General features: G+C 35.2%; 6 protein-coding genes, 2 long non-coding RNA genes and 1 other non-coding gene across 17 annotated transcripts; 5 read left to right on the top strand and 4 right to left on the bottom strand.

The window, feature by feature from the left end:
- Positions 1 to 106: 106 nt before the first annotated feature.
- Positions 107 to 1,802, bottom strand: LOC111202978 (uncharacterized protein YuxK-like). Its single transcript, XM_022696337.2, has 3 exons — positions 1,536 to 1,802; positions 1,145 to 1,312; positions 107 to 587 (listed from the first exon to the last, which is right to left on the bottom strand). The coding sequence occupies exons 1-3, from the start codon at positions 1,786 to 1,788 to the stop codon at positions 376 to 378; spliced, it is 633 nt and encodes a 210-aa protein (XP_022552058.2). The 5' UTR covers positions 1,789 to 1,802; the 3' UTR covers positions 107 to 375.
- A 184-nt stretch (positions 1,803 to 1,986) lies between these two features.
- LOC111202977 lies at positions 1,987 to 4,649 on the bottom strand. Of its 5 annotated transcripts, none has more exons than XM_048759005.1 (11): positions 4,314 to 4,649; positions 3,747 to 4,117; positions 3,485 to 3,643; positions 3,297 to 3,371; positions 3,133 to 3,192; positions 2,954 to 3,046; positions 2,726 to 2,869; positions 2,540 to 2,629; positions 2,368 to 2,419; positions 2,217 to 2,279; positions 1,987 to 2,119 (listed from the first exon to the last, which is right to left on the bottom strand). In XM_048759005.1, the coding sequence occupies exons 2-10, from the start codon at positions 4,083 to 4,085 to the stop codon at positions 2,257 to 2,259; spliced, it is 1,035 nt and encodes a 344-aa protein (XP_048614962.1). In that variant the 5' UTR covers positions 4,086 to 4,117; positions 4,314 to 4,649; the 3' UTR covers positions 1,987 to 2,119; positions 2,217 to 2,256. The 5 variants fall into 5 exon arrangements, with proteins under 5 accessions (XP_048614962.1, XP_048614961.1, XP_022552053.2 ...); XM_048759004.1 differs by having other exon boundaries at positions 2,540 to 2,647; positions 4,408 to 4,649; XM_022696332.2 differs by having other exon boundaries at positions 1,987 to 2,279; positions 2,540 to 2,647.
- A 9-nt stretch (positions 4,650 to 4,658) lies between these two features.
- TRNAV-AAC lies at positions 4,659 to 4,733 on the top strand. Its single transcript has one exon. It is a non-coding gene; the product is annotated as a tRNA-Val (tRNA).
- Positions 4,734 to 4,878: 145 nt separating this feature from the next.
- LOC111202979 lies at positions 4,879 to 6,575 on the bottom strand. The gene is made up of 5 exons (XM_022696338.2): positions 6,361 to 6,575; positions 6,096 to 6,261; positions 5,936 to 6,016; positions 5,261 to 5,384; positions 4,879 to 5,179 (listed from the first exon to the last, which is right to left on the bottom strand). Exons 1-5 carry the CDS (start codon positions 6,512 to 6,514, stop codon positions 5,138 to 5,140), a joined length of 567 nt encoding a protein of 188 aa, XP_022552059.2. The 5' UTR covers positions 6,515 to 6,575; the 3' UTR covers positions 4,879 to 5,137.
- Positions 6,576 to 6,682: 107 nt separating this feature from the next.
- On the top strand, positions 6,683 to 9,827 carry LOC111202976. Of its 2 annotated transcripts, none has more exons than XM_022696330.2 (4): positions 6,683 to 7,447; positions 7,531 to 7,804; positions 7,918 to 8,023; positions 9,506 to 9,827. In XM_022696330.2, the coding sequence occupies exons 1-3, from the start codon at positions 6,738 to 6,740 to the stop codon at positions 7,933 to 7,935; spliced, it is 1,002 nt and encodes a 333-aa protein (XP_022552051.2). In that variant the 5' UTR covers positions 6,683 to 6,737; the 3' UTR covers positions 7,936 to 8,023; positions 9,506 to 9,827. The 2 variants fall into 2 exon arrangements, with proteins under 2 accessions (XP_022552051.2, XP_022552052.2); XM_022696331.2 differs by having other exon boundaries at positions 6,685 to 7,447; positions 7,531 to 7,816.
- LOC106367586 (probable serine/threonine-protein kinase PBL28) lies at positions 8,161 to 10,733 on the bottom strand. 3 transcript variants are annotated; one of them, XM_013807392.3, is made up of 8 exons: positions 10,556 to 10,733; positions 10,092 to 10,395; positions 9,827 to 10,014; positions 9,487 to 9,685; positions 9,243 to 9,406; positions 9,043 to 9,147; positions 8,730 to 8,852; positions 8,161 to 8,659 (listed from the first exon to the last, which is right to left on the bottom strand). In XM_013807392.3, the coding sequence occupies exons 2-8, from the start codon at positions 10,198 to 10,200 to the stop codon at positions 8,420 to 8,422; spliced, it is 1,128 nt and encodes a 375-aa protein (XP_013662846.2). In that variant the 5' UTR covers positions 10,201 to 10,395; positions 10,556 to 10,733; the 3' UTR covers positions 8,161 to 8,419. The 3 variants fall into 3 exon arrangements, with proteins under 3 accessions (XP_013662846.2, XP_013662845.2, XP_013662847.2); XM_013807391.3 differs by lacking the exon at positions 10,556 to 10,733 and having other exon boundaries at positions 10,092 to 10,487; XM_013807393.3 differs by lacking the exon at positions 10,556 to 10,733 and having other exon boundaries at positions 10,134 to 10,484.
- A 2,340-nt stretch (positions 10,734 to 13,073) lies between these two features.
- Positions 13,074 to 14,470, top strand: LOC125587809. Its single transcript, XM_048759003.1, has 3 exons — positions 13,074 to 13,442; positions 13,517 to 13,870; positions 13,957 to 14,470. The coding sequence occupies exons 1-3, from the start codon at positions 13,301 to 13,303 to the stop codon at positions 14,217 to 14,219; spliced, it is 759 nt and encodes a 252-aa protein (XP_048614960.1). The 5' UTR covers positions 13,074 to 13,300; the 3' UTR covers positions 14,220 to 14,470.
- An 835-nt stretch (positions 14,471 to 15,305) lies between these two features.
- LOC111202538 lies at positions 15,306 to 17,077 on the top strand. Of its 2 annotated transcripts, none has more exons than XR_007324181.1 (4): positions 15,306 to 15,590; positions 15,710 to 15,949; positions 16,036 to 16,643; positions 16,725 to 17,077. It is a non-coding gene; the product is annotated as an uncharacterized LOC111202538 (long non-coding RNA). The 2 variants fall into 2 exon arrangements; XR_007324182.1 differs by having other exon boundaries at positions 15,327 to 15,590; positions 15,669 to 15,949.
- Positions 17,078 to 17,590: 513 nt separating this feature from the next.
- LOC125587808 lies at positions 17,591 to 22,093 on the top strand. The gene is made up of 3 exons (XR_007324180.1): positions 17,591 to 18,923; positions 19,004 to 19,236; positions 19,302 to 22,093. It is a non-coding gene; the product is annotated as an uncharacterized LOC125587808 (long non-coding RNA).
- The last annotated feature ends 2,284 nt before the right edge of the window (positions 22,094 to 24,377 follow it).

Here is a 24,377-nt window from a genome sequence, read left to right as displayed (position 1 = left end):
TTGAATGGTTATTATGTTTTTCTGCAACATGTTTGCAAATCTGATATTTTGTTCCAAGTTTGGATCTGATCTCTCAACCAAGTTATGTAGGGAACTCAGCAGAAGATAAAATCTCAACGTTGATTCTTTTTATTTTGTAGACTGGCGGTTCAACAATTATCAATTTGACATCTTGGTACTGCCAACCACTTAAAAGGATTCCGATACTGGAATTTGCTCAACGTAATTTAGAAGAAATAGCAACAAATATTATATGAGGATTAGCTTTCAAAAAGACTCTTTTGTGTTGGTGATCACTGTTCTTGGAAAGTTAACTCTAATCATGTTCCCTTTTATTTATATACGCGGACAATATATCTGTCGAATGGTGTGTCATTAGCATCGATCAATGAGTTCGTCTCGGTCTATAAACCGCTCCAGCAGCTCTTTCTCCTTCAGAACCAAGCAATCCTCAGCTTTTCCAAACCAGTTATAACGGTTGTTGGCCACGTAGTCATACACCGAGTCTCTCAGAGGAGTGGGAACTATGGCGAAAGCCTTCAATGCTGAATAAGGCAGAGGCAGGTATGATACCACCCGAAGTGCAGCTGTAGAGTCAAAAAGATGCAGTCAAAAGATCAATCCAAGGATTCCTTCTTGGGCAACAGAGAAAACATGTTGAGAAACAACCATTGAATCCCATACTATACAGAAACAACCATTGGCATAAGCAGTCACAACTCAAGCACATGACAATATATGATCACAGGCCATAAGCAGTCACTAAGCAATCATATGACAAGAAGAACTCGAGAATAATATATCATCACAGGACATAAGCAGTCACTATGCAACCATAAACAGTCTCGCAGAGAGAACTCCAGCTGACTAATTCATTTCAGCATCAATCAAGCTTATACTTCTTAACCAGCCCGACTAAATCCATCTACCATAACTAACAAGCTGGGGGTACTTAACTAGAGAGAGTTCATCTCTGCAAAGCTCAAATGCAAGCAAGAAGCTCAATGCGCAATTTAGTAGACTGAATCTAGTTGCCATTAGAAACACATTCAAGCTACCCACATATTTTCACCCAATTCTTCAACAAAAATCTTTTCTGTGAAATTTGTAAAAGCAACTGTGTGAAAAAGAAAGATTCACATACCGGTTGAGGCCTGATGGTATGAACCGAGACCTTCAATAAAGAGAAAACGCTTCTGAACATCTTCCTTGGTGACTCCACTCACTGTTAGATACGGCTCAGCGGCTTTAGACTGAAGGCAACAGAACTTTATCTTTCTATACTTATCCGCTTTGATGATCCACTTCACACCTAAATCAAAGAACAATAACTAATACTCGGCTACAATCGATTGAGTAAGTAGCCAAGAACTCAAGTCCTCTACAATGTCAATTACTCATCCCAAAGGCTGGAAAGCCTAATAGAACTATTTAATCAAGACTGATACCAAATCAATAGACAGAATCGATCGACAAACCTCTCACGCAAAACGGCTTCCTTGTGAGAAGCTTAATAGAGAGAGAGAACACTGTACCTCCGTGGCAAAGATGACAGACTCCGTCGTACACGACGACACGTGGCTGAAGGTGAGCTTGCATCGTAATCGGCATCGCAGTCGGCGATTCCGTCGGGTCCGAGTACGCGACAGCATCATCGGCGTCGATTTCCGCCGCGCCAGCCGTCGTACGAGAAACAGCTCCGGGAGTCAACCTCGGCGACAGAGAAGAGGAATAAACCGGTCCGAGGATAGACCTGGGTTTCAAAATCCTAAGCGCCTTCGTCAACATTCTAGAAATCCTTTCGACATTTCCTCGAGAAGAAAAACAGTTACAGGCTTTCAATGGAAGAACTGTGCTTTGCTTGATCTCCAAGTTCGGCGAAAGGCTCAAAAGTAAATTAAAATGGGTTCACCATGACATGTTATTGGCCCAATCTCAGCCCACTAAATTAAATAACAACAGAAGTACTGTAAGGTACAAAAAGAATCAAAGTCAGCCGACGACAAATGATATTTTTATTTTCTAGCTGGAGATTCTACATTGTTCTGTGTTCACTTTCTGAAAAAAATCTCTATGGCACATTCTCGCTCTTCACCACATTCTAGTGGCTTCGTTTTGTCTGCAAGAAAATGAAGACATGTTGAATGAATACTTTTTGTTCAGGCTACTATTCAGATTTTGATTGGGGTGCTGTGCTTTTTGTTCAGGCTACAAACCAAACTCTATCTTCGTTCACGGAAAATAAGTACAAAGTCTTCACGCCACTTCAACTTGTCCTTCTGTATACAATGCATCATAGATTTTGGTTAATTTTTCTGTATCAGATATTATCAAATGCAGAGAAAAAGGGAGACTAGGTTGTCTAACCGGGAAGGCGGACAGCCAAGTTTGCTTGTTCATCTGCAGCAGAGTTAAGATTCTGCAAAAGAACAATGCTAGACATTTGCATTAGAAAAACGCCATGTACTGATGATCTTGCTCTCAAGCATAAGAGCGTTATCTAATCTATTTACAAAGAGAGATGCACACAGAAACATACCCTTAGTACATGACTGATCTCGAAAGAGATACATTCGTTGGTTAGTTGTTTAGCTTCCTCGTGCAGCTTCGACAATACCTCGTTGTTTACCTTCCATTTACCTTTAATCTGTTAGAAAAGTGTTGCGTAAGTGCGAACATATAAAGCGTTTCTGATTAGATAAATAAATGATTTCCATTGACGAACCTGCATACATATCAGCTTGGAGTCACCTTTCACTTTAATTTTCTTGTAACCTCTCTCAATAGCATGCTTCAACCCTAGGATTAATCCATGATACTCTGCTGCATTGTTTGTGGCAATTCCCAATCCTTGACGCACTTTACATATCTGTTTTTTTTTCCCAGAAAAATGAAATTTTTTAGAAACAGTACTCGATTCTCTAATAAAACTGTGATTCAAAAGTATTCATACCAAGCTTCCATCCTCAGTTTTCAGTACAGCTGCTGCGCCAGAGAGACCTGGATTCCCCTTTGATGCACCATCAAACTCAATAAAGCAAGTTTCCTACAACAAGGCGGGAAAGAGAACTTGAGCCAGAAACATTCTGCACTCTGAATAATGATAAAAATACAAACATAACCACAACTCACATCTGAAGTAACAGCCGATGGTTTTAGCTGCTGATCAAAAACCGAAGCAGAAGGCATATCCTGAGAAACATGAATACTAAAGGAATGAGCTGAGGTTGTTTTGTCTCATAAACTTCAGCTATTTCTTCAAACTATGATATAAGAATCAAAAGCCCTCTCCTTACATGTTTCATATCTTTTGACTTCATCTCTGAGATATCCTCTTCTTCAGATACTTTAACTTTGGAAGAAGTTGGCTCCTAAAGAAGGGTTTTAAAGAGAGGCAGAGTTAATAACACAAGACGAATCGCACACGACAGTTGAAGAGTATTCTACCTAGATAAGACAGTGAAGGCACAAAGTTGTCATATACCTGGAAAAGACAAGGCGTGAGAGAGCCAAACATATCCTCTCTCAAGTCAGAAGCTCCAAAACAGTAGAGAGGGTTCTTCATCCCAACAGAAGAAAGATAATCCTCTGCGTCTTTAGGCAACGAGTATCCCTTATAAACACTAACCGGAGGATCAAACACCTACCAATATTAACAAAATAACACAATAATTTCTTCTGTTTATAATTCCCATCCTATAAAGATAACACAAGATATATTGTAAAGGCGAAAAGATTGTATTGACCGAGGATCCAACTTGAGCCTGGCAATCATTCAAATCTTTGTAGATTCCAATAACGTCACCCTTCCGGACAACAAAGAAGGCGTCTTTCTCTTTCTCTTTCTCTTTATCAGCAACAGAAACAGCCGTCAACATTTTCGATTTACCAGACTTTGATCTGGAGGAATAACAATGAGCCCTGGAGAGTCCGAGTGGGCTGACAACAGTTGCAGGGTTTAAACAGGGCTTTGAAGGCATGTAAAAGCATTGGTTCCATGGGGGGATCTTGGAAGTGACATAGCTGGATCTCTTGAGAAGCCCCAAGGAAATGTAAGAACGCGCATGATGAGATAGGCAGTTCATTACCGTAGACTTGTAGTTATATCACAAGATTTCTGAAGAGAAAGCACACAAATTTTAGTTAAATTCAACAGCTTTGTTCACTAATGATATCAATATTTGACTCTACAGTTAAACAAAACAAGTTGATAAAATTTCAGATTCGTGATGATAATAATCTATCGCTAGTATGAATACTCTTTACTCTGAGATATCTATAACTGAGGTGGATTAATAAGGAAACAGACTGACCCACGAGAGCTTTCGGAGAATCAAACAGAGACTGCATGAGCTAGAGCAGGATTGAGTGAGCGAAACTAATCCGAATAGTTAAATAACATCTTACCAAGCAAAACGAGGTGAATCTCTGGCTGGATTAATTGCTCGCCGCGAGCTCTCTTTGCCGCAGTGGGGAAGATGAGAGCAGACCACGGTGGGTGGGTGGGTGGGTGGGTGGGTTTAAGCCGGGTTTTGGTCTGCCTCTGCCTCAGGTCAGCTGGGTCTTAGTCTTAGGGGTGTCGTTTCGGTACGACTCAGACACTAAAACTCAAACCGAAAAGAAAGAATTTATGGTTTGGTAATCCAAAATTAACATTAGGTTTCGTGGTGTAGTTTGGTTATCACGTCAGTCTAACACACTGAAGGTCTCCGGTTCGAACCCGAGCGAAGCCACAAAGTTTATTTTTTTCCACCCAAAATACAAGGGGCCTTAGTATGGCTCTACAATGAAAACGAATACTCCACATGAAGGCCCGTTTGTTACCAGCTAGTGTGCTCTGCCTTGTTATGTTTTGTGGTTATTGTCAAAATCCAAGTATGATTGCAAAAATGCACGACCATTTGATAATAGTATCATACTGAAATTTTTTTGAAAACATGGCGAAATTAGTCTGCCTGAGTTTCACATCCATGGAACTCGAGAAATTTCTAATCTGGTAAAGACAACAACATGCGAGAAAAGCCAACAATACCCACTTCTCCCTGGCCGATCAGTTCTAGACGCCTTCTCGGGTTAGTAGCAGAGCAACATACCCTTTTTGGCGACTTCCCTGACTGACCGTCTCCTTTCACTGGCCTCATGTGCCAACAAGTTGCAACCTTCGTCTCACTAGTTCAAGCTGGGTTGAGGGGTAACCATTGGCATTAATAATCACACTCAAGGAGGCTTGTTTAACAAAGAGCAAGATTGAAGTGCTTACCACTTTCTTGACTCGGTTGTTGGCAGCATCAGTTCCTCCAAAGACGCAATCGGAAAGATACGGGCTACGAACACGTACTTCTTTCATCACCAAAATGTCAGACTTTTCCCACTGCACAGGAAGCCTGTAAAAAAGAATAAAGATAGCAAATGATTCGAATCTTTAGAAACCCCTAAGAAAATTTCAAAATGTATGAAGTCTAAAACCATGCATCTCTACTGCATCTTAACTGTATCACAGAGAAACTAATAACAATGCTTGACAAACTTTGAATACATTTTGTTCCAAAGCGAGTAATCAACAAGGAAACTAGAGTAATGCAACACTAATATCATGTCCAGAATCTAACAAACTATGTAGGCAATAACCCAACAGAAACTCAAGCAAATTTCTTTCAAAACAACCACTTGTTAACACGTATATAAAACTAAGCAAACATCTATCTGATTAGTCCCATCTCTACCAAAGCTATCAGCAATAAACAAACACAACCTAATTCGTAAAAATAAACAAACATGGTAAATTAGTAATCTTCTTCACACGAGAAGAGAGAGAGAGAGAGAGAGAGAGAGAGACAAACGCTTAAACCATATAACAAAATATTACACAGTAACTAGCTAATTATCCACAAACCTTCCCAATTCGAAAAAATGGAAAAAAAGGAAAGATCTTTACGTCTTAGACAACGCGTCGTAGATGCTCTGCGCCTCAGCGGTAACACCAACACCCAATCTCTCAGCATCTGCTTCCGCTTGCCTGCTCAATACGTTTCCCCAATAAGCTAAGCAAACAAAAAAAGCAGAAGACTTTGCATTAAAAAAACAATAATTTTCACCTGATAGCAAGTGCCTCTTTAGCTCGGAGCGAGTCAAGATTAACACAACAGTTGTCTGTAAGAAGCGGATCTTCGGTTTTGCCCAGATAAGACAGCTCCGTTATGAAACTCGCATTCACCATCCGAGTGTTCTTCGAGTGCCCAGCTCTAGGTTTCGAACCCTCTTGTGAACCAAAACCAATCTCGTCAAGGATGATTCACCAAAATCATAATCTTACAATTTATAGAATTCAAAAACTATTTTGAGTAAAAAAAAAAAGGATATCAAAAACGACGAAGTTGGGGACTGGATCGTAAGCCATGACGATCCCTCGGAACTCATCTCCGGTGATCACTTTAACCGAATAAATATTCCCCACCGCGAACTTCTCGCCTTCTCCCCCGATGTCGTTTGCCACCGATGCTCCTGCTGGATCCATGGCGGCCGCCTTCCCTCCGGCTTCTCAATCGCGCGTTTCGATGTACAGAAACCATTAAAAGTATGCATATGTACATGTCGCGATGTGGGCCTTAAGCCCAAATACTTTAATGGGCCTTTGGCGGATTGTCAAAACGCTGCGTTTTACTATCATCACTACCAAATTTGTCAGTTATTTTATCCATTTGAGAGAGAGAGACGACGAAGCATCTTCTCGTGTATCAATGGCGGCCGTAAGCATCGCACTTGCTTTCTCTCTCGATTCTCTCAAGCAAAACCAATCCAAGAAGCTTCCTCTCTCGTCTAGATACCCTTCACTATGCTCTTCTAGATCTCGCCGTCGCTCAAGTCTCAGATTCGCTTCCCTTCCTTCTTCGCACTCTACTTCGATTTCAACCGCCACAGAAACAGGAGAAGAAGAAGAAGAAGAAGAATCCACCCCGACAAAATCCACCGGAAGCTACGACTTTCTCGAGGAAACCTTCCGCACGGGGAGGTTCTTAAGCAACGCGGAGCTAGAGAAGCTCAAAGCTCTCGAAGGATTTGCGTATTTCCAGGAGCTGGAGTCTGGAACCATGTGGGTTCGGGTTATGAGACAAGGCGAGATGGATTCGACGGTGAGTCTCCTCGCCGAGTCGTTTGGAGAGTCGATGATGTTGCCTTCTGGGTATCAGTCTGTGTTGCGGTTCTTGGTGAAGCAGTATCTGATTGAGAGGAGAGAAGTGTTGCCACACGCAGTTACTTTAGTTGGATTCTTTAGGAGGAAAACGGATTCGGGTAGTGGTGATGGAGAGGAGGAGGTTGTTGATGAGATGGCGGGAACCGTTGAGGTTTGTCTTGACAAACGAGGTGCTAATGCTTCTCCTCCTTCTCCGACTCCTCCAAAGGAATCACCTTATGTGTGTAACATGACTGTGAAAGAGGATCTTAGAAGGTATTTTCAGTCTTGTTCTTGTTAATTAATGTTGTTGATGGTAAAGTTTGTGACTTTTTTGTGTGTGATGATGATTGGTTTAGGAGAGGGATTGGGTGGCATTTGTTGAAGGCGAGTGAAGAGCTCATATCTCAGCTTAGTCCTTCCAAAGATGTCTACTTGCATTGCAGGATGGTCGATGAAGCTCCTTTCAATATGTACAAGAAAGCAGGGTACGAGGTTGTTAAGACAGATACTGTTTTGGTCCTTTTGATGTTGCAGCGGCGTAAGCATTTGATGCGCAAGAAGCTTCCACCTTCCACCACCAGCCCTTCAGATGTGGTGGAGTCTGATAATGAGCTGACCTCCTCGGTCAATGTATGAACACGGGTACACAGTTTTTCAACGTACCAATCAGCTTTTAGTGTTTTGTCTACCTTGTCTGAGACCAAATAAACTTCGAACTGGTTGTGATTGGCTCCATCATGCAGGGACTACATGTGACTTGACCAAGAGGATGAGTTGTTACCACCTTCCATCTACAATTGATGCTCCAATTTCTTGCTTCAACTTGCTGTTTATATGATCGTAGTAGAGGTATGTCACTCATGTTCTTATCAGACGTAGCTTTACCGGTTGTTTTCTTCTTCCTGTTTTGGTTGTGATTGTCTTTCTTGTATACATATGTGCGGTCTAAAGTTTAAGCGTAAGGCAAAAAGAGGAATATAAAAGGATACACCCCTGAACGTATATATATAAACACTCATTTCTCTGCAAGCAAAACACTCTTGGCAAATAAAACACAATATACACCCGATTTACATGGTGACTTTATAGTATATACATCTAAATAATGTCTGGCTTTGATATAATTTTAGCAGCTGGAAGTTGACTTATTATTAATTAGGATTTGTTTTCTTATATCAGCAACCTCTCATTGTTGGAAAAAAATGACGTAATCCATTATCACTGCTTTGAAAGAATCTGTTGTGTCTAGAGCCTTCTGAATGTAGGTATCGTCCCACCCAAGCCACCCTTCGAGTTTGTGTAGATAATTAGTTGCAGTTCCTTAACACAATCCGTCACCGAAGGCCTCTCGCTGCTCTCTATACGGATGCAACGTGATGCCAGATCAGCAAACATGGCTATAGCTTCCATGCTGTATGAGTTCCGTGACAGCTCTGGATCTATAACCTTGCGCAGTTTCTTTCTATCGTTCAGTATACTCTTGACCTGAAACGTAGAGAAGATTCAGCAGTTTATTCTGTATGTCAATCTTAGAAGCTAGTAGGGGCCACTTTACCTGTAGCACCAGATTCTGTTCGTTTGGGCCCTGAGTTAAGTCAACCGCTCTGCGTCCGGTCAGTAGTTCTAGAAGCACAACCCCAAATGCATAAATGTCGCTTTGTAGTGTAAGTTTACCTGTCTGCCACCTCACAAATTGAATAATTATTATGCTAAAACTGTCTTTTCTTGCTTATGAGTTTTGATATTTGAGTTCACGTCATTGTTAGAGAGTTTTCTTATTAGTTATGTAACGTCTAGTTTACCCTTTTTTCTTATCAACGTTATTTATAGGAAGGGAATCATGTGAAAACATGAGTAAGAATCGTTACCGATGTGTATTCTGGGTCGAAGTAGCCGAAAGTTCCTAGAACTCTTGCAGTCACACAAGTGTCCTTTCCTTCTGGCATCAACTTTGCTAGTCCAAAGTCTGATATCTGCAAGGATTTCACTCGGCGTCTTATTTTTTAGTGAATGCTTTTGAATTTTTTAGCTGCATAAACCGTGCACTTTAATGTATTTTAAAGGGCACCTTTGCGTTATAGTAGGTGTCTAGTAAAACGTTGGTCGATTTGAAATCTCTGTGAACAATTGGAATGCCAACACCAGAACTTGAATGGAGATAAGCGAGTCCTTTCGCTGCTCCAAGTGCGATTCTGAGTCTTATTGGCCAGCTTATCTTTGCTTCTTTTAATCCTGTGATAAAAACATCGTTTATAGTTTAGTGGCTATTTTGCCTTTTAATGGATTTTGACTGTTGTTTCATTGACAGTTACCATTCAAATGATCTTGCAGGTTTCCGTTTTGCATATATTCATATACTAGGAAGCGGTGTTTTCCATCTGCACAGTAGCCAATCAAAGATACCAGATTTGGATGGTCGAGTCTACTCAATATATCCACCTCCACACGAAATTCTCTTTCGCCGTCAGCCTTTTTGAACGGAGGTAAATCCATCTTCTTGATCGCAACAACCTTCAAATAGTGAAAGGATCAAAGATAATACGTATGTTCCTTTTTCATCTTTGACAAACATGTACTTCTTAGTAAACATTCCTAACAGTATGAAGCCTGTTGTAAATCACATTAAATGAAGCGATATACATTAGTTCATACCTCTCCTGTTTTTAGAGTGCCCTTGTAAACTCGGCCAAAGCCTCCTTTACCGAGGAGATTGTCATCACTGAAGGAATTTGTAGCCTCTTCCATTTCCTTGAGGGTATAAACACATGACCCATATCTTCGTTTCCTTGGCTGAGACGTCTGATCTTCGATTTGCCAGCACTCTGCTGTTCTGTAGACCCCTGAGAAGTAAGGTTATTGATTCAGTTTCACTTAAACCCCTTTTTATCCAGTATTAGTAATGTCGAAGGTAACATACTTTTACGCCATCTGGCGAAGATGATGGAGAAAAGGAACGTACATGGATCCGTATCATAGGATTTGCTTCTCCTTCTCTTGTTCCAAGCCGAAACAAGAGGAAAATGCATAGCTTCTGCTTGTGTCTTTACGTTTAGTAGGTGCAGCAAGAGACCATTCCAAAGGCAAGCTTCTGATGAATTATATCCTTCCGAGTTAGTTGCTTCCAAAGAAACAGAGAAGATGGGTGTTGTGTGAAGAAGAGCGAGATATAGAGGAGTGCATCAAGTCTCTCTCTCTCTTGTTCTTTAAAACCTTTCAAGCTACTAAATTGATATTGGAGGGGTTAGATTTGTGAAATACTCAACAGCAGTATTTCAACTACCGACGTTATAGAGAAAGAAAGAGACGGTAGAGCTGAAGAATACGTAAGATTACATGTACGTGAAGCAAAAGTAAATCAAAGCATCTTGACAAAGACTTTACCTGTTTCTTTAACACTTGGTTTGGTTCTCTTGTCTGAATCTATCTGCTTCTACCAGAGTATATGTGTATAATTACGTACGTATCTGTTTCTGGATAGAGAGAGAAGGAGAGAGATGGGAAGCTGCTTTCAAGAGTGTTTCCTTCCCCTTTTCGTTTCAATTGTTTTCTTTTTTAATATCAGTGTTGTTTTCATTTGTCCGTTGAGTGATGGAGATACATTTGTTTGTTTATAGGGGAAGAAGAAGAAGAAGAAGACCTCTAATTTTCGTAAAGCAATCTTAGTTTCATAATTAGCTTGTCAAATCATAGGTTACTGTAACTTTAACGTATCTAATTGTATATTCAACATTTGTGTTCGGGTGAAATTTTGCTCCAAGCAGAAAATGATGAGTCATCTTTACAACTTTGTTTGTCGTTTCTATATGCAGAGTGATTGCAGTTTTATATCTATCGGGAGACAACATGCCGTTTTCTTCACAGATATCGGAGACAACATGCCGTTTTCTTCGCAGATATCGGGCCAGACCTCAGAATGGGAGGTTATGGCATATAACTAAACTGAAAGTAACCTTTCTTGAAATTTCATGGACTATAATATAGGGCAATTTATCTCTGATACACTTTTTTAAGTTTTTGTCAGAAAAATAGAATTAAAAAATTAACATGACCAAAATAATATTTTTTGTTTTGAAATTTTTTTTTATAAATTTAAAAAAAAAATTAAAATCATATCCTTTAAACCTCAATTCTAAACCCTAAACCTTAAACTTTAAACTCTGATTCTTAACTCTAAACTCTAATGTTTATATTAATTAACCCTAGAAGTATTATATATTTACTTTTTTGATAAAATATTTAAATTTATTTTGGTCATTTTTATTTTTAAAGTCTATATTTGTGACAAAATTTTTTTTAATTCTATCCTAGAAAATTTCTCTATAATATACTCAAGCTAAGAACATAGTTGCAATCAAGAATGCTATATCCGAAGTGTGACATGAGCATTTACTGAAATTTATTTTCATTGTGCTTCTTCTTTGAACGTCATCGTGTTCAATAAATATATCAAATAAAAATTTTAAGCTACAAATTGAGAAAAAGACAAAAATAGCATTAAATCAAGTTTTTGTTCCCAAACTAGTACTCAATGTCAAAAGTCACAAAAATAGCACTTAATGTTTTATCAAAAGTCACAAACTTAGGGTTTATAGTTAAAGGGTGGGGTTTAGGATTTAGGGTTTAGGGTTTAGAGTTTAGGGTTTAGGGTTTCGAGTTTAGGGTTTAGGATTTAGGGTTTAGGGTTTAGAGTTTATGGTTTAGGGTTTAGGGTTTAGGGTTTAGGGTTTAGAGTTTAGGGTTTAGAGTTGAGAAATGAGGTTTTGTGGATAAGATTTCAAATTTTGAAAAATAAAAAAATTAAAATTTTCAAACGATAAACTTAGAAATGTGCTATTTTGGTCATTTTAGTTTTTGAGTGCTATTTTTGTGATATAAACTTAGAAATGTGCTATTTTGGAGATTTGCCCCTACAAATTAGCTGCTTAATCTATTTGGTTAATTAAGTATGAAATGGTATTAATTAAGCACATTGGATACTCACATATATAATAACTATAAGACTAATATTGGGAATCAGCTATGAGCCTATGAGGTAGTACTTTTGTTTAGAGAGTTAGATGTGATACTTTTGCTTAGTATATTGAACCCATCAATGATTCAATATGGTCTGCAATAGTTAGTTATTAACCATTAACAATCACTTCCAATGTATTTACCCATAAAGCTATATAAGAACTTTCATATTGTCACTGTATCGACGATTTCTATAGAACGGCTCATATCATCTACGTCTTAAGAAACGGTTAAATTCAATGTTGTAAAGTAAAGTAAGAAACAGTGTTAACCGCATTGGATACTCATCATATAGTAACTAAAATGAGTAAGTTGAGTGACTTGGTTATTTGCTGATTTATAATATTTCATGATATTCATTAGTCAAAACTATTCTCATGTTCTCGAATACGTATCAACCTACAGAATATATTTTTTTACAAATAAAAACAACTATATATATACATATATGAATTGTATGGTTCCAATTAGTTGCTAAGTTATTAATTAGATAAAAAAGTTAACACGCTTTCTATATGCTATAACACAAGGACAAGAAAAATAATCATTTTAAAGAAAAAACCACTTCTGGTGACTCATGAAGCTGTGATGAACAATTCCTCAAATCATCCTCTTGTTTTCGTTTTATTATCATATCTAGTGTTAAGAGAGAAATGAGCACAAAGTCATCTCCGATGGAAAATCACTTTTACTGACTCACAAAAGCATATGCATTATACATCCTCAGAATCAGATCCCATATTGCACATGATATTGTTTTCGTCAGAAGTAACAGACTCATCTTGAGTAGAAATCAAACAAAACAATATAATTAAAAGCCCTTATTTTTTTCAAAGAAACTATGTTTTTAGCTTGCACAGTTAATTTAATTTCCAATGTGCCAAATGAATTAACCAAATGCAAGTAAATTGTAAATAATTAAAGCCTTTGGACCTTTGGTTATATAAATAGAAAGATTCGATATGGTGAAAAAAAGTTAGATGAGTGGGCTTTAAAAAAGTTAGATGAGTTGACCTTAAAAAATGTTAGATGAGTTGAGCTTAAAAATGTTATATAAACACCTTTCATAATCAAGCCCACAAAACATCTATACTATTAAAAAAAAGAGAGAAAATGACGGCTGAACCAAAAAATGAAGAGAAAAAGACTACGGAAACCACGCTTAGCTTTCAGGAGAAACTTCAATCTCCTGCGGACGAATTCTTTAACTATTTTACCAGAAAGATACACCATGTCTCAGTCGAGTATCCTGCTGGTAATTAACTCTTTCAAAATTTCATTCCTGTTACTTGATATCGATTTAATTGCTACATATCTGCTTCTCTGTAGAGGAATTGAGGTTCTATATACAGTCGACGGATTTGGAGAAAAGAACAGTGACGATGCGTATATTTGGGGAAAGAGTAAACCCAAAATACTTCGAGACCGTCAAAGTAACCATGGTCTTTCCTACGGAAGACATACATAGCCCCGTGAATTTGCAGATCGTGTGCAAGTATAAACGCCATGACCCTAAAGATCGAATCAATCGTCTGTTTTACAACACTCTTACGAGTCTTACCCGTCACATCAAGCTCATTGATACCGATCTTTACCAGCTAAATCATACAAACAACTCCATTGTCTCTGAGTATCCGGCGGAAGAATGTTTTAAAGCTTTCATTGAAGCATGTAAAGAATCTGGTAAACTCTCTTGTACATTAATTGATTTTATCATTATTTCATATTGTTAGATATAAACCCTAATTCTTTTTTATCTTCTCCGAAAGCTGTGGTGGAAATCCAGACTAAAGATTTGGTAAAAAGGACAACAACGATCGGTTTAATGAGGAGCACTGATGTCTTGATGACGAAGTTCAATAGGCTCAAAGTCACCATCACTATTACTCCTCAGGAAGGCGATAAGTGTTGCCACGTAGAATGGACCACCGAGGCCGAGGAGCTTTCTGATAACCGCCGCGATAAAACCTTCATTCGCAGAACAGCTGATCTTATCCATGGCATTATCAGGAAGAAGCTTCGGAGTAAATAGGACCCCTGGTGGAACCGTCGTGGAACGTACAAGTATAAGATGTGAATATGAAAAATAAAAGTAATAGTTGTTTCTTAAGTGTGAATGATGCAAATATGAATATTTTAAAAACAGAAGTCACAACCTTCATTTATGTGTGATTTTTTTTTTTAAAATTGATCTAATGGACCTATTCCTACAAAGTCATGTTACATTTAATCTTTAATCTTATCATTTAAATTTTGGGCCAACCCGAAATTTTTATTGAGCTATCAATAATCAGATTTAAACAATAGATGATCCATTGGATTTATAGATAATATAAATTAAATAGATATAATTTAATGTTGTAATACTATAACTCCATATGTTAATTATTTAAATATTTGTCGATGTTAATTTTTAAATTTATAATTTTTTTTTTAAATAACAAAAATCATATTATATAACAATGGTTAATCTTTACTACCTTAAACCAATGAAAACAAATGAACTAAATAGTTTATTTTAAAAATTAAACAAAAACTAAATGTTTAATTATTTACTCGATAATATAAATCTATGAAGCGAAAAGTTTAATTTTTTAAAAACTTTCTAAATTTGTGAAATATTACAATATTTTTGAATATGACAATAAAATAATATTTTACTAATATATATATATATATATAGTTACGATTTTAATAATGAAATAATAATCCGAAAATATATATATAGAAGAAGATACAAATACATGTGAAAGTTTGAAACAATCTATTCAATGAAAAAATATACTGTAGACTTATTATGTTTGAAAAATTGATAGACACATATATTATAATATATACCAATTTAGAATTGAAAACAGAATGTTTATATAAAAATAAATAAAAACAAAAACTCGCGCGGTTGCGCGGATCAAGATCTAGTTAGTTATTATGATTGCTTAAAAATAAAATCATACATACAATACAATAAGTAAAAAAGGGATATAAGCTCCATTGAGCCTATCTACGCTAACTTCAAAAATCAACCGATGAGAAATTTGATTTTTGCCACGTCACACCGGGCTTTAGGCAGTGTTGGACTGTTTTTTTTTATCAGTCAAGTGAATTATTTGGCCCAAAAGCCCAGTCCAAGAGAAACCCTAAGAACGCGAGGCTGGGTCGATGATTTCCTTCAACATGAGCGGATCGTCTATCTCCTAGATCCGTCGTTTTCTCTTCTTCAATAGATCGTCGATCTCCTAGCAATTCACGAGCAGAAAAGGTTTCTACAAGCAGACAACAAAGAAAGGTATCTCCAAGTCAAAGCCTTCTCCCCGGAAAGCCCCTCCCAAACACGCAGCCACCCAAGTTTCTGATGCTACACAGCGGGAGATGTTGATTTCGCACGGCTCCCTCGATGTCAACGGTACCGTTTACTTCTTTCTGTTTACATTTGCATATTCGTAGAGTTTGCTTCCCTCCCTCTAATTTTTCATGGGATCAGATGCCTCAAAGTTGTCACTAGCCAAGCTTTTGCCTCAGCAGGTCGTCGCCGTCTTGCTTGCGTGGCTGACCAACGTCGCCGGCGAAGCTATCCATGGTTGGTTCCAGTTTCGATCGGACGCATTTGAAAAGCTAATAAAAGTTTACCACATTCACAGTTTCAAATACGATTCTATCTGATATTTTCATCCACATGACCTTTGCTTGATTTCTCTTTATTTGCTTCTCCGGTAACAAAAAAGGTAAAGGGGCGAGAAGAAGGCACATATGGTATACCACCATGTAAGACTTTTAATTTTGTGTAGATACGTACAATTTTGAGACTTGATTAATATAATCTAAGTTTTTTTTTCTCTTTTTGTTATCAGTCTCTCTACTATAGGAGAAGCACGCGCAAGAGCATGGCAAGTGGCAACTCCACCAGTAGCAGTATTTTGCGTTTGTCAGCTTATATGTTTTTTTTCTTCTTTTTTATAAATGTGTTTCGTTATGTATAGATTCAAATGTCCTTGGTCAGATTTTTTTTTTCAATTCAGAGGGAAGATTTGGTATGTTTTTCTTTCTGAGGATTTTGCAGATCGGACAAGGGATGTACATTAGCGTGTTCTGTGCACGAGAGCCTGAAACAGGAAGAATACTGGCTTTCAAGAAGGCTAGGTTTGACAATTTTGAGGCAGATAGTGTTAGGTCCATCACAAGACAGATTGTGATACTTAGGAGACTTAATCAAGTTTTTCTCTTAAATCAAAAGCTAATGGTAGGACTTAGCATTTGGGGAATTCGAGCATATATAAAGGTATAGGTCTTAAGAAAGAATGGGCAAGGATTTCTTTCGATCTGCCACATCCTATCGTATGATCTAGCAATCTTGGACAATTGTTTTGATGAGCTGTCACTAAACCTGAGTGCGCTGTCTGTCTTCTCGGCTGGCCCAAGTTAAATGTTTTATGAGTCATAGTATTCTAGCATGAATAAGGTACGTTCTCATATGTATTCACACCAATTTTTGGCTTTTTTTTTCTTGATTAGAAACCGACGGAATTAAATTTTTGGTCAGGGGTTCGAAGAGACTCATGCAAGATGTAGATGCTTGTGTGCGTAAACTAAAAGTAGAAGCATTAGCACTTGCCAGGAAAGAGTTTGTGCATACAAGTAACGGGTTTGTTCTTTGCAGAAAGTCTAATAAAGTGGAGAAAGATCATGAAAAGAGCTACATTTGGTGGCTGATGGTCAAAAGGGTTTTGTAACTTTGGTATCATTTTGGTTGGGGAAAAGAAACATGAGGCAATGTAATTTTATATTATGTTATGAACTCCAAAGTTATTGAATAAGTGATGTACTACTATGAAAACCTTCTGTAATTGTAACTCAATAATAACAATGAAGGTAAATAATAATTTTTTTTGGTTACAACATAGGACCACAACAAACATGTCTTATTGCCAAAAGATTTACAACAATGATATTATTTTATTTGTTACATGATTGGCCTACAACTGCCTTTGGGGTTTTTCTAAAGAAATATCTACACATGTATTAGTTAGAGCCATAGCTGCTATATAAGAGGTGTAAAATTGTGAATTTGTAACAAAACTAAAGAACTATTATATAATAAAGCTAAAATCTAAATTATATTTAATTTTATGTAGGTGTATAGACGAATGATCTTAAAAAGTATCCAAAGAACCTATCTATACCAATAAAATTCCTTTTGATATATAATGCAGTGTTGATGTCGGTTAAGGCCAACTATTTAAAAAAAAAAATTATGTCTAGACTACATATTTCAAATATATCTATTTGTGATATGACATTTTACAAATTACAATACTTTTAACAGTTTATGTACATTGTTAAAGCATAACAGAAGTACTAAGATGTAAAACATCTAGTTTCAAAAAAAAAAAGAGATGTAAAACATATATCTATTTTTTTAGTTTGGTTTTTTTGATCCACGAAAGACGATAAACTGTGAAAGAATTGGACAGTGGAAAGAAAAAAACTTGAATCTATCGAAACCATTTTCGGAATGTTTTCTATCTTTGAAAATGACCTCTTTTCAGTACCAATAAAACAACTGAGATTATTATACAATAGGTAAGAACGAGAAAATAATTGAAGTCTATGCCAGCATTTGGCCTTTTGAGATTTTCTTATTTATACTAACGCAATATGTCACAAGCTTTTATATGTTATAGGCGTGTACTAATTATTCTTTTTGTGGTTTTGCCTCTTTGTTTGTTACTTACCATTCTCTTTACCATTCTCTGTATTTCTCATTCATATCTAATTCTTATATCTCAAATTTCTTTTCTTTTACATGATAATAATAGGGAAAATATTAATCACGCCATAAGATTAAAATATCATTACATTCTCGGGCAAGAGTTTTTGATAGAGTGTGTTTTGCACTGCTCAAAGCATAGAAACGACCTCTTACTATTTTAGTTATCAAAAAAGCCCTAACCATGTATCAAAAACTTTCTGGTTGAATTAATAAGAAGATAAGGACATTTAGTTTATTAGTTGTGGAATCAGAAGATAAAGAAAAAAATAATATATATCTATTTATTTAAAATAAAAAAAGTAAATCTCCAGAAAGTTAGTTTCGACAAAAAGACAATTACAGTTTTAAGTTTTGGTTTTATCATCAAACTATATGTTCGATTTTATTTATAGTACTACATAAATACTGAAGTACTACATAAATACTGAAGATAAATTTTTGGATTACATTATTCATAAATTCTTTTAATAAAAGGAATTCAAAAAACAAAAAAGATAATCAAACAAGTAATAAAAGGGGAATATCCTCCACTCTAAAGCTATCTACGTCACTATAAAAAATCAATCAATAGTGAAGCTTCGTTTTGCCACGTCAGACCGTCTTTGAAGTTACAATCGGGCCACACTTATGTGGGCTGATATAAAATCGAAGTGGCCCATTTTAAATACATATGATTTAATGTCTGGTTTGGTTATCACGTGGAGATGATGAAGACGAGACGTTTGATTCTGTTTTTCTTCTCATTTACATAAAGTCTCTGATATTTTTGATTCCGTCTCTTTCCTCTCCTTCTCTATATCGGGAACAAGATCGAGATTGAAAAAAAAAATTGTGAGACATGGTTGAGACCAGTCGTAGCTCTTCATCTTCCAAGAGTTTCTCTTCTTCTTCTTCATCCCCTGAACCGTCTTCTCATCTCCACGCCCTACCAAGCGATCTAAGGTCAAGATCCATGCTGCTATTTAATCTGTACGTTAGTTCTTATCCGAATCTGAGTTTCTCTTTTTTTTTGTTTCAAATCTGATTTTTGATTTTTTTTTTAAACTTAGGTAGCGGCGGCGGAACTGGCGGGGTCTTCGTCGGCGAGCGAGGTTCCGGTTGAGAAATAAGGACCGGTTTCAGATCCTGGATTCGGAATCTGGAGAGTCGGAGCTTGGATCCTCTGATCCGTAAGCTATGGATGCAGAGAAGCCTGTTTTAACCGATATGCCTGTGATGGAGATCTCTCTTGAAGCCGACACAAACCCTGAAGCCGATGTGGTGGTGACACCTATAATAGCAGGTTTGGTGGTCTGTCTCACGATTTTGTCTCATTAATTATGATTTCTAATGTTTTTGTGGATCTAGGTGAAGTGGTGACGAATGGTGAGAAGTAGAAGGCAGGGAAGAAGCTAGCTAAGGCTCCACGGGCGAAGCTACTTTCTCAGTATTCTTAGGTGGGTCAAGTTTCATCAGTGATTGTTTTTTTATTGGTTTGATTTAATAGTCTGCGAATTGGGTCTTAAGAGTTTAGCAGTGTGCTGTTCGTGTAATATTTTTAGTGAAGGTTCGGTCTTTCAGTTCATGAGGAACGAGTTTAGTTGTCTGCATGTCCATTTCTTTTATATTTTTTCCTGTCTTTGTTCTACAATCTCACGCTTTAAGATTGATGGAGTGTTTTTTGATGGTTATTTCTTTGTCCGCCGTAATATTTCTTTAGTGTTTGCAAAAAAAAAAAAAAAAAAAGGGATTGTGGCCTGTTTCGTGGAAGTGTAACAATATATATTTTTTTTCTTTAAGCAAGTAAATTAACTTCCAAAAAATTATAAAGATTTTTAAAAATAAAATAAAATAGTGGTAAAGGACACATGTCAACTCTTAGAAATGTCAAATGATATCCATGAATCTCTTAATCTCACCAATTTATATATTAGAAGCCAATTTTTGTTTTGGTCAGCTATTCTTTTTATAGATTGATAGATCACTCTCCAACCAAGGAAACAATGTTTACAATAGAAAATAACAAAGTCAAACCAGCACAAAGAGCAGGTTTTAAAGTAACAGAGAGACAAGCAAGAAATTGATTGATAGAAGCCATTACAAACAACCGAAGACATGGAGAAGTTCTCTAAACTCGATATCCATAAGTTGAGAAGTAAAGCTACGCCAGACAGAGAGCACACAAGAAGCTCCAAAAACTGCAGTTGAACTGAGACAGAAGTAATAATCAGGATAACCACTAAGGATTCAGCTTCATTAGTAGGAACAACACAGCTCAAACTACTGAAAAGTTTGACCATGCAAACATTGAACCAGTTGATATCATCCTCTATAAGGTTCATGCCATAAAGCCACTCAAAACAAATGAAATAAAACCTACTAGCAAGGTGAAGATAGTAATTTGGAAACGAACTTTACCGTTAAGGCGTTAACAAGGGAAACTTTAAGAGAGTTTATAAAACAATAACCCATGATATAAATAAATGAGAAATAGTGTTTAGTAAAAACTATTAGAAGCCAAATTATATATTAAATCATCATGTAAAAACTGGTTAACACCGGAAACTCCAAAAACATTTTTTCATTGTAATAGCAACTAAAATATTCCTCACTGCCCTAAGGAGAATTAGAAAGAAATGGAACAAGAGAGAGATACATGCATCAGCTGAGTAGTTCAGAATATAGACAACAGTTTTGAAAGCAAAATATTTTGAAAAATCACACAATTGACAAATATCAAGCGCATAGCGCGATATCCTTTATATACTAAAGCGCAAGTCGTCTGACGAATCAAATAGTGACATGTGGAAAAGTTTTACAAAATAATAAAAATTAAAAACAAAATTAAAATGTATCATTTTCCCTTCGAAGAAAAAATAAAACTGCATGTGTAAAAAACAGTTCCATAGCTATCTCAACCGTTCCTCAATCAAAGCCATGATCCCCACTTTTTTACGTAAACGTTTGGAGCTAATTTGAATAGAATTTAAAATTATCTATTTTTTGCATTGAACTATAAAATCATTTCAACGACAATTTTTTTTTACAAACTGGTGTTAGTTCTCAATGGTTTCTTCATATCTTTTTTTTTTCTTTTTCTGCATCAGTTTGAAACTTCTATCATTCATTGCATAAATTATTTTTGTATGCCGGCTTTTTCACTAAGTTTCATAACGAGTTCATATGAAACTTATTATGCAAGTTCCACTACAAGAAAATATGTCTATAACGAGGAAAAATTACGAAATCATCGATCTTTGTATTGTTGAGTTTTTGAAAATATTTTAGTATGTTGTATAGATGCATCAGAAATCAATGCTAAAAGAAGATGAAAAAGAAGAAGAAAATATGAGGAATCAAAGAAAAGTTTGGATGAGATACGTTCTGAGTAAAGTTAGTGAAGGTTGAAGACAATTGATAGATAGAGTTGCAGAAAGTTTAACAATTCATAATCAGGTAAACAATAATTTTAGTTACTTTTTACTTTTTATCATTTTAAATTAAATTTCTAATCATTTTCTGTAATTAATTTTGAAATTTCTCAAATTTTCTTTTACAATTTTCCTAGGTTGTTTTAATGACTATCTAAAAACAGAAAATAGTTAACGTTTTTAGATAAACACTTTTCTTGAAATCCTTAATTAATAATTCAAGAAAAGATTTTTTAATAAAAAAAATCTAAATTTGTAAATTAGTCTTTAACACAAAATAAGTAAAGTGGGTAAAAATATAATAATTAAGATTAAAAAATTTAATTGACAGAGAAACAAAATGTAATCATAAAAATAATTTTAATCTCAATATTTTTGAAAAAATAATTGCAAACATGTAACCATTTAAAATAATATCATTTTTGTTTGACCCTCCCCATTTCAACCTATTTGTTTAAATTTGAATGCACCAGTGTTATTCAGGTTCATAAAATATTTGACAGAAAACAATTTAATTCTGAGCGAAAATTATAACATGATCAAATAATTTTAAATAATTTTGAAGACAATAAAACTGACCCGTGCTTAGCAAGGGCGTTGACACTAGTATATATATATATTAGGCCATTCACCCGTTAATTAAGATGCTGAAAAATCATGTAGTTTTATCATTGACCAAATGCAGACAGAAGCAACTTACCGTATCCTGGCAAATTAAACTATACATCTATATTATTAAAAATATTCATTTGAAAATGTTCTTACTTCATTAATTCAACTACTTTTTTTGCTTGTATTTTTCAGTTGCATTTATGATATATCCTAAAACGAATAAAACTGCTTAATTTATTACTTGTCTTTTCAGTTACATTAATGAAATATCCTTAAATGAATTTAAACTTTCTATTTTATTGTTTGTTTTTTCAGTTACTTTAATGAAATATCCTTAAATTAATTTGGACATAATGTCATTTAATCAACCAAAAAAACTCATGAGTTATCCTTACATGCATAATAGAGATTTTTAAAAACGTGCATCATTAAAATGTTACCTAAAACATGCAGCACTAATATATAACATGCATTAATAAAACTAGAATTTGACGCACACAATTGTACGGATATTATTTTCAGTTGATTAAATTTAAAAATAATTATTTATTCAAAAAATATTTAAGAATGGCTATGTTTTTAAAAATTATATGGTATTATTTGCTCATAACTCATTTGTCATTTGATAAATTGTTAGAAAGAAAATTTTAGCATAATATAACTCTGTTGTCATTTGCTAAATTTATGGTTTTTATTTATATTTTTTATTATTTAATTATAATATTTTCATTTTATATTTGAAAGATAAATGAATTTTCTTTCAAACAATATTTTTGTAAATATATTTTTTTAAAAAATAATCAATTAAAATTGATATTATCATTGAATATTATTATTTTTGACATAATTTGAGTTTTCGTTTACATCAAAACTTATCATATTTTAGGATAATTTTAATTTAAAATGTAATTTTCATATTTTTCAAACAAATTCTAAAAATATTTTTTAAATATTTTGTTATAATTGTTAAAAATACTGAGTTGCATTTCAAATAAAAAGGTAAAGATATTAAAATATTCTAATTAAAATATGTAAAATTCAATATAGTTTTAAGGAAATGGTCAAAATAAAAAAATTACACATAAAATAATCATGATTTTTGTTAACTGGGCGGATCATTATTTATATGATATCGCACACGAAAGAAAAATTTATGTTTTTAAAATTATCTAATTAATTCTACACTCATTTTTTTATATTTTTATATGATATCACATATTCGTAAAAAATAGATAGTTTAAGATGCAAAAAAAAAATATTTACTTAATGAATATAATATGAACGAATATTACAAATACATCATTTAATAAAATAAATAATTAAAAACTGAAAATTCATATCCGCGCTGAGGGTCTAGTTTTTTTTAACAGAAAAGACATTGATATTTGGTAAAGCAAGTATCCATAATTTGTATCTGAAATTTCAACTTTAGCTTGATAGTTAAGTAATATATATTTCTAGTAATGATAATTAAATTTGTTTATTTGTAAGGCATGGAATGGTGGTTATAGACATAATAGGATACCTCTTTTGTGATTTGTTGGTAAGCTGACTGACGTAAGTTGTTACTAATCCTTTTCCACTAGAGTAGTTCCACCGCTCAGATACTGATACCGACAATGTTTCTTTTTAGAGTCGTTTACATATTTGGACACTTTTTCGTCTTTCTTTACGTGCCGAGACACATTCGGCAGTTAGCACATTTTTTTTGGCCAACTGTCCTTTTGCGGATTCTTATACCCTCATGATGTTAGGAGTTTTCAAGGCTCGTAAGACAAATGATGTAGTATAAAAGATTGTCGAACCAATTCTAAGGGATTCAAAGCACTGAGAATGCAAGTACATGCTTAATCTAAGTACAACCGATAATTTGGATGATTTTAAACTACTACTAATAATAGAATGCAATAACAGAACAATAAAACAATAAAAGAAGTGACTTTCTTTGGTTATGATAAAAGAGAACTCATGAGTATAGGAATTAGACTTTGGGTGATCAAGTTTCAAACTAAGGATGACAAATGATCAATCAAACTATCAACCTTAAGCTTAGACACAATCTTAAACAAACTCTATGTCTAGATGAATGTTCATTTACAAACATATTTCAAACATCAAATGTCTTTGGTTGAATAATATAAAAGCAATCATTACTAACAAGTCTATTGGCTATCTTAACACCTTTAACAACAAATGGTAAAGTATGTTAAAAGCTTCGGAGAGTTGTCTCAGGCATTTCATCAAACACCTTGTGGGTGGGAAATGCCTAAAGATCAACTTTTGAGAGGCCAACTCAGAAGATGCATTATGAATACTCTACTAGCAAAGAATAAGAAGGATGTACAACATCCTAGATCTAGCCTAATCACCCTTAATTTCCGTAACCCATGAATTCAAGAGT

Source organism: Brassica napus, chromosome C5 (assembly GCF_020379485.1).
Source record: "Brassica napus cultivar Da-Ae chromosome C5, Da-Ae, whole genome shotgun sequence".
In the NCBI taxonomy this organism is placed as follows: domain Eukaryota; kingdom Viridiplantae; phylum Streptophyta; class Magnoliopsida; order Brassicales; family Brassicaceae; genus Brassica; species Brassica napus.
Note: the sequence above shows the minus strand (reverse complement) of the source record. Positions and strands in the feature narration are given on the sequence as shown.

Excerpts from the sequence above, each read along its gene's own strand:
- LOC111202978 (XM_022696337.2), bottom strand. The coding sequence starts at position 1,788 with ATGTTGACGAAGGCGCTTAGGATTTTGAAACCCAGGTCTATCCTCGGA. Across the intron at positions 1,313-1,535 it reads CTGTCATCTTTGCCACGGAG|GTGTGAAGTGGATCATCAAA; the intron begins GTACAGTGTTCT and ends TCTTTGATTTAG. Across the intron at positions 588-1,144 it reads ATACCATCAGGCCTCAACCG|CTGCACTTCGGGTGGTATCA; the intron begins GTATGTGAATCT and ends TTGACTCTACAG.
- LOC111202977 (XM_022696332.2), bottom strand. The coding sequence starts at position 4,085 with ATGAACTGCCTATCTCATCATGCGCGTTCTTACATTTCCTTGGGGCTT. Across the intron at positions 3,644-3,746 it reads AGGCTCAAGTTGGATCCTCG|GTGTTTGATCCTCCGGTTAG; the intron begins GTCAATACAATC and ends TAATATTGGTAG. Across the intron at positions 3,372-3,484 it reads TCACGCCTTGTCTTTTCCAG|GAGCCAACTTCTTCCAAAGT; the intron begins GTATATGACAAC and ends ACCCTTCTTTAG.
- LOC111202979 (XM_022696338.2), bottom strand. The coding sequence starts at position 6,514 with ATGGATCCAGCAGGAGCATCGGTGGCAAACGACATCGGGGGAGAAGGC. Across the intron at positions 6,017-6,095 it reads AAAGAGGCACTTGCTATCAG|GCAAGCGGAAGCAGATGCTG; the intron begins GTGAAAATTATT and ends CGTATTGAGCAG. Across the intron at positions 5,385-5,935 it reads TACGACGCGTTGTCTAAGAC|GCTTCCTGTGCAGTGGGAAA; the intron begins GTAAAGATCTTT and ends TCTTTTTTACAG.
- LOC111202976 (XM_022696330.2), top strand. The coding sequence starts at position 6,738 with ATGGCGGCCGTAAGCATCGCACTTGCTTTCTCTCTCGATTCTCTCAAG. Across the intron at positions 7,448-7,530 it reads GTGAAAGAGGATCTTAGAAG|GAGAGGGATTGGGTGGCATT; the intron begins GTATTTTCAGTC and ends TGATTGGTTTAG.
- LOC106367586 (XM_013807392.3), bottom strand. The coding sequence starts at position 10,200 with ATGCATTTTCCTCTTGTTTCGGCTTGGAACAAGAGAAGGAGAAGCAAA. Across the intron at positions 10,015-10,091 it reads CTTCGCCAGATGGCGTAAAA|GGGTCTACAGAACAGCAGAG; the intron begins GTATGTTACCTT and ends CTTACTTCTCAG. Across the intron at positions 9,148-9,242 it reads ACACCTACTATAACGCAAAG|ATATCAGACTTTGGACTAGC; the intron begins GTGCCCTTTAAA and ends AAATCCTTGCAG.
- LOC125587809 (XM_048759003.1), top strand. The coding sequence starts at position 13,301 with ATGACGGCTGAACCAAAAAATGAAGAGAAAAAGACTACGGAAACCACG. Across the intron at positions 13,443-13,516 it reads CTCAGTCGAGTATCCTGCTG|AGGAATTGAGGTTCTATATA; the intron begins GTAATTAACTCT and ends GCTTCTCTGTAG. Across the intron at positions 13,871-13,956 it reads TGAAGCATGTAAAGAATCTG|CTGTGGTGGAAATCCAGACT; the intron begins GTAAACTCTCTT and ends CTTCTCCGAAAG.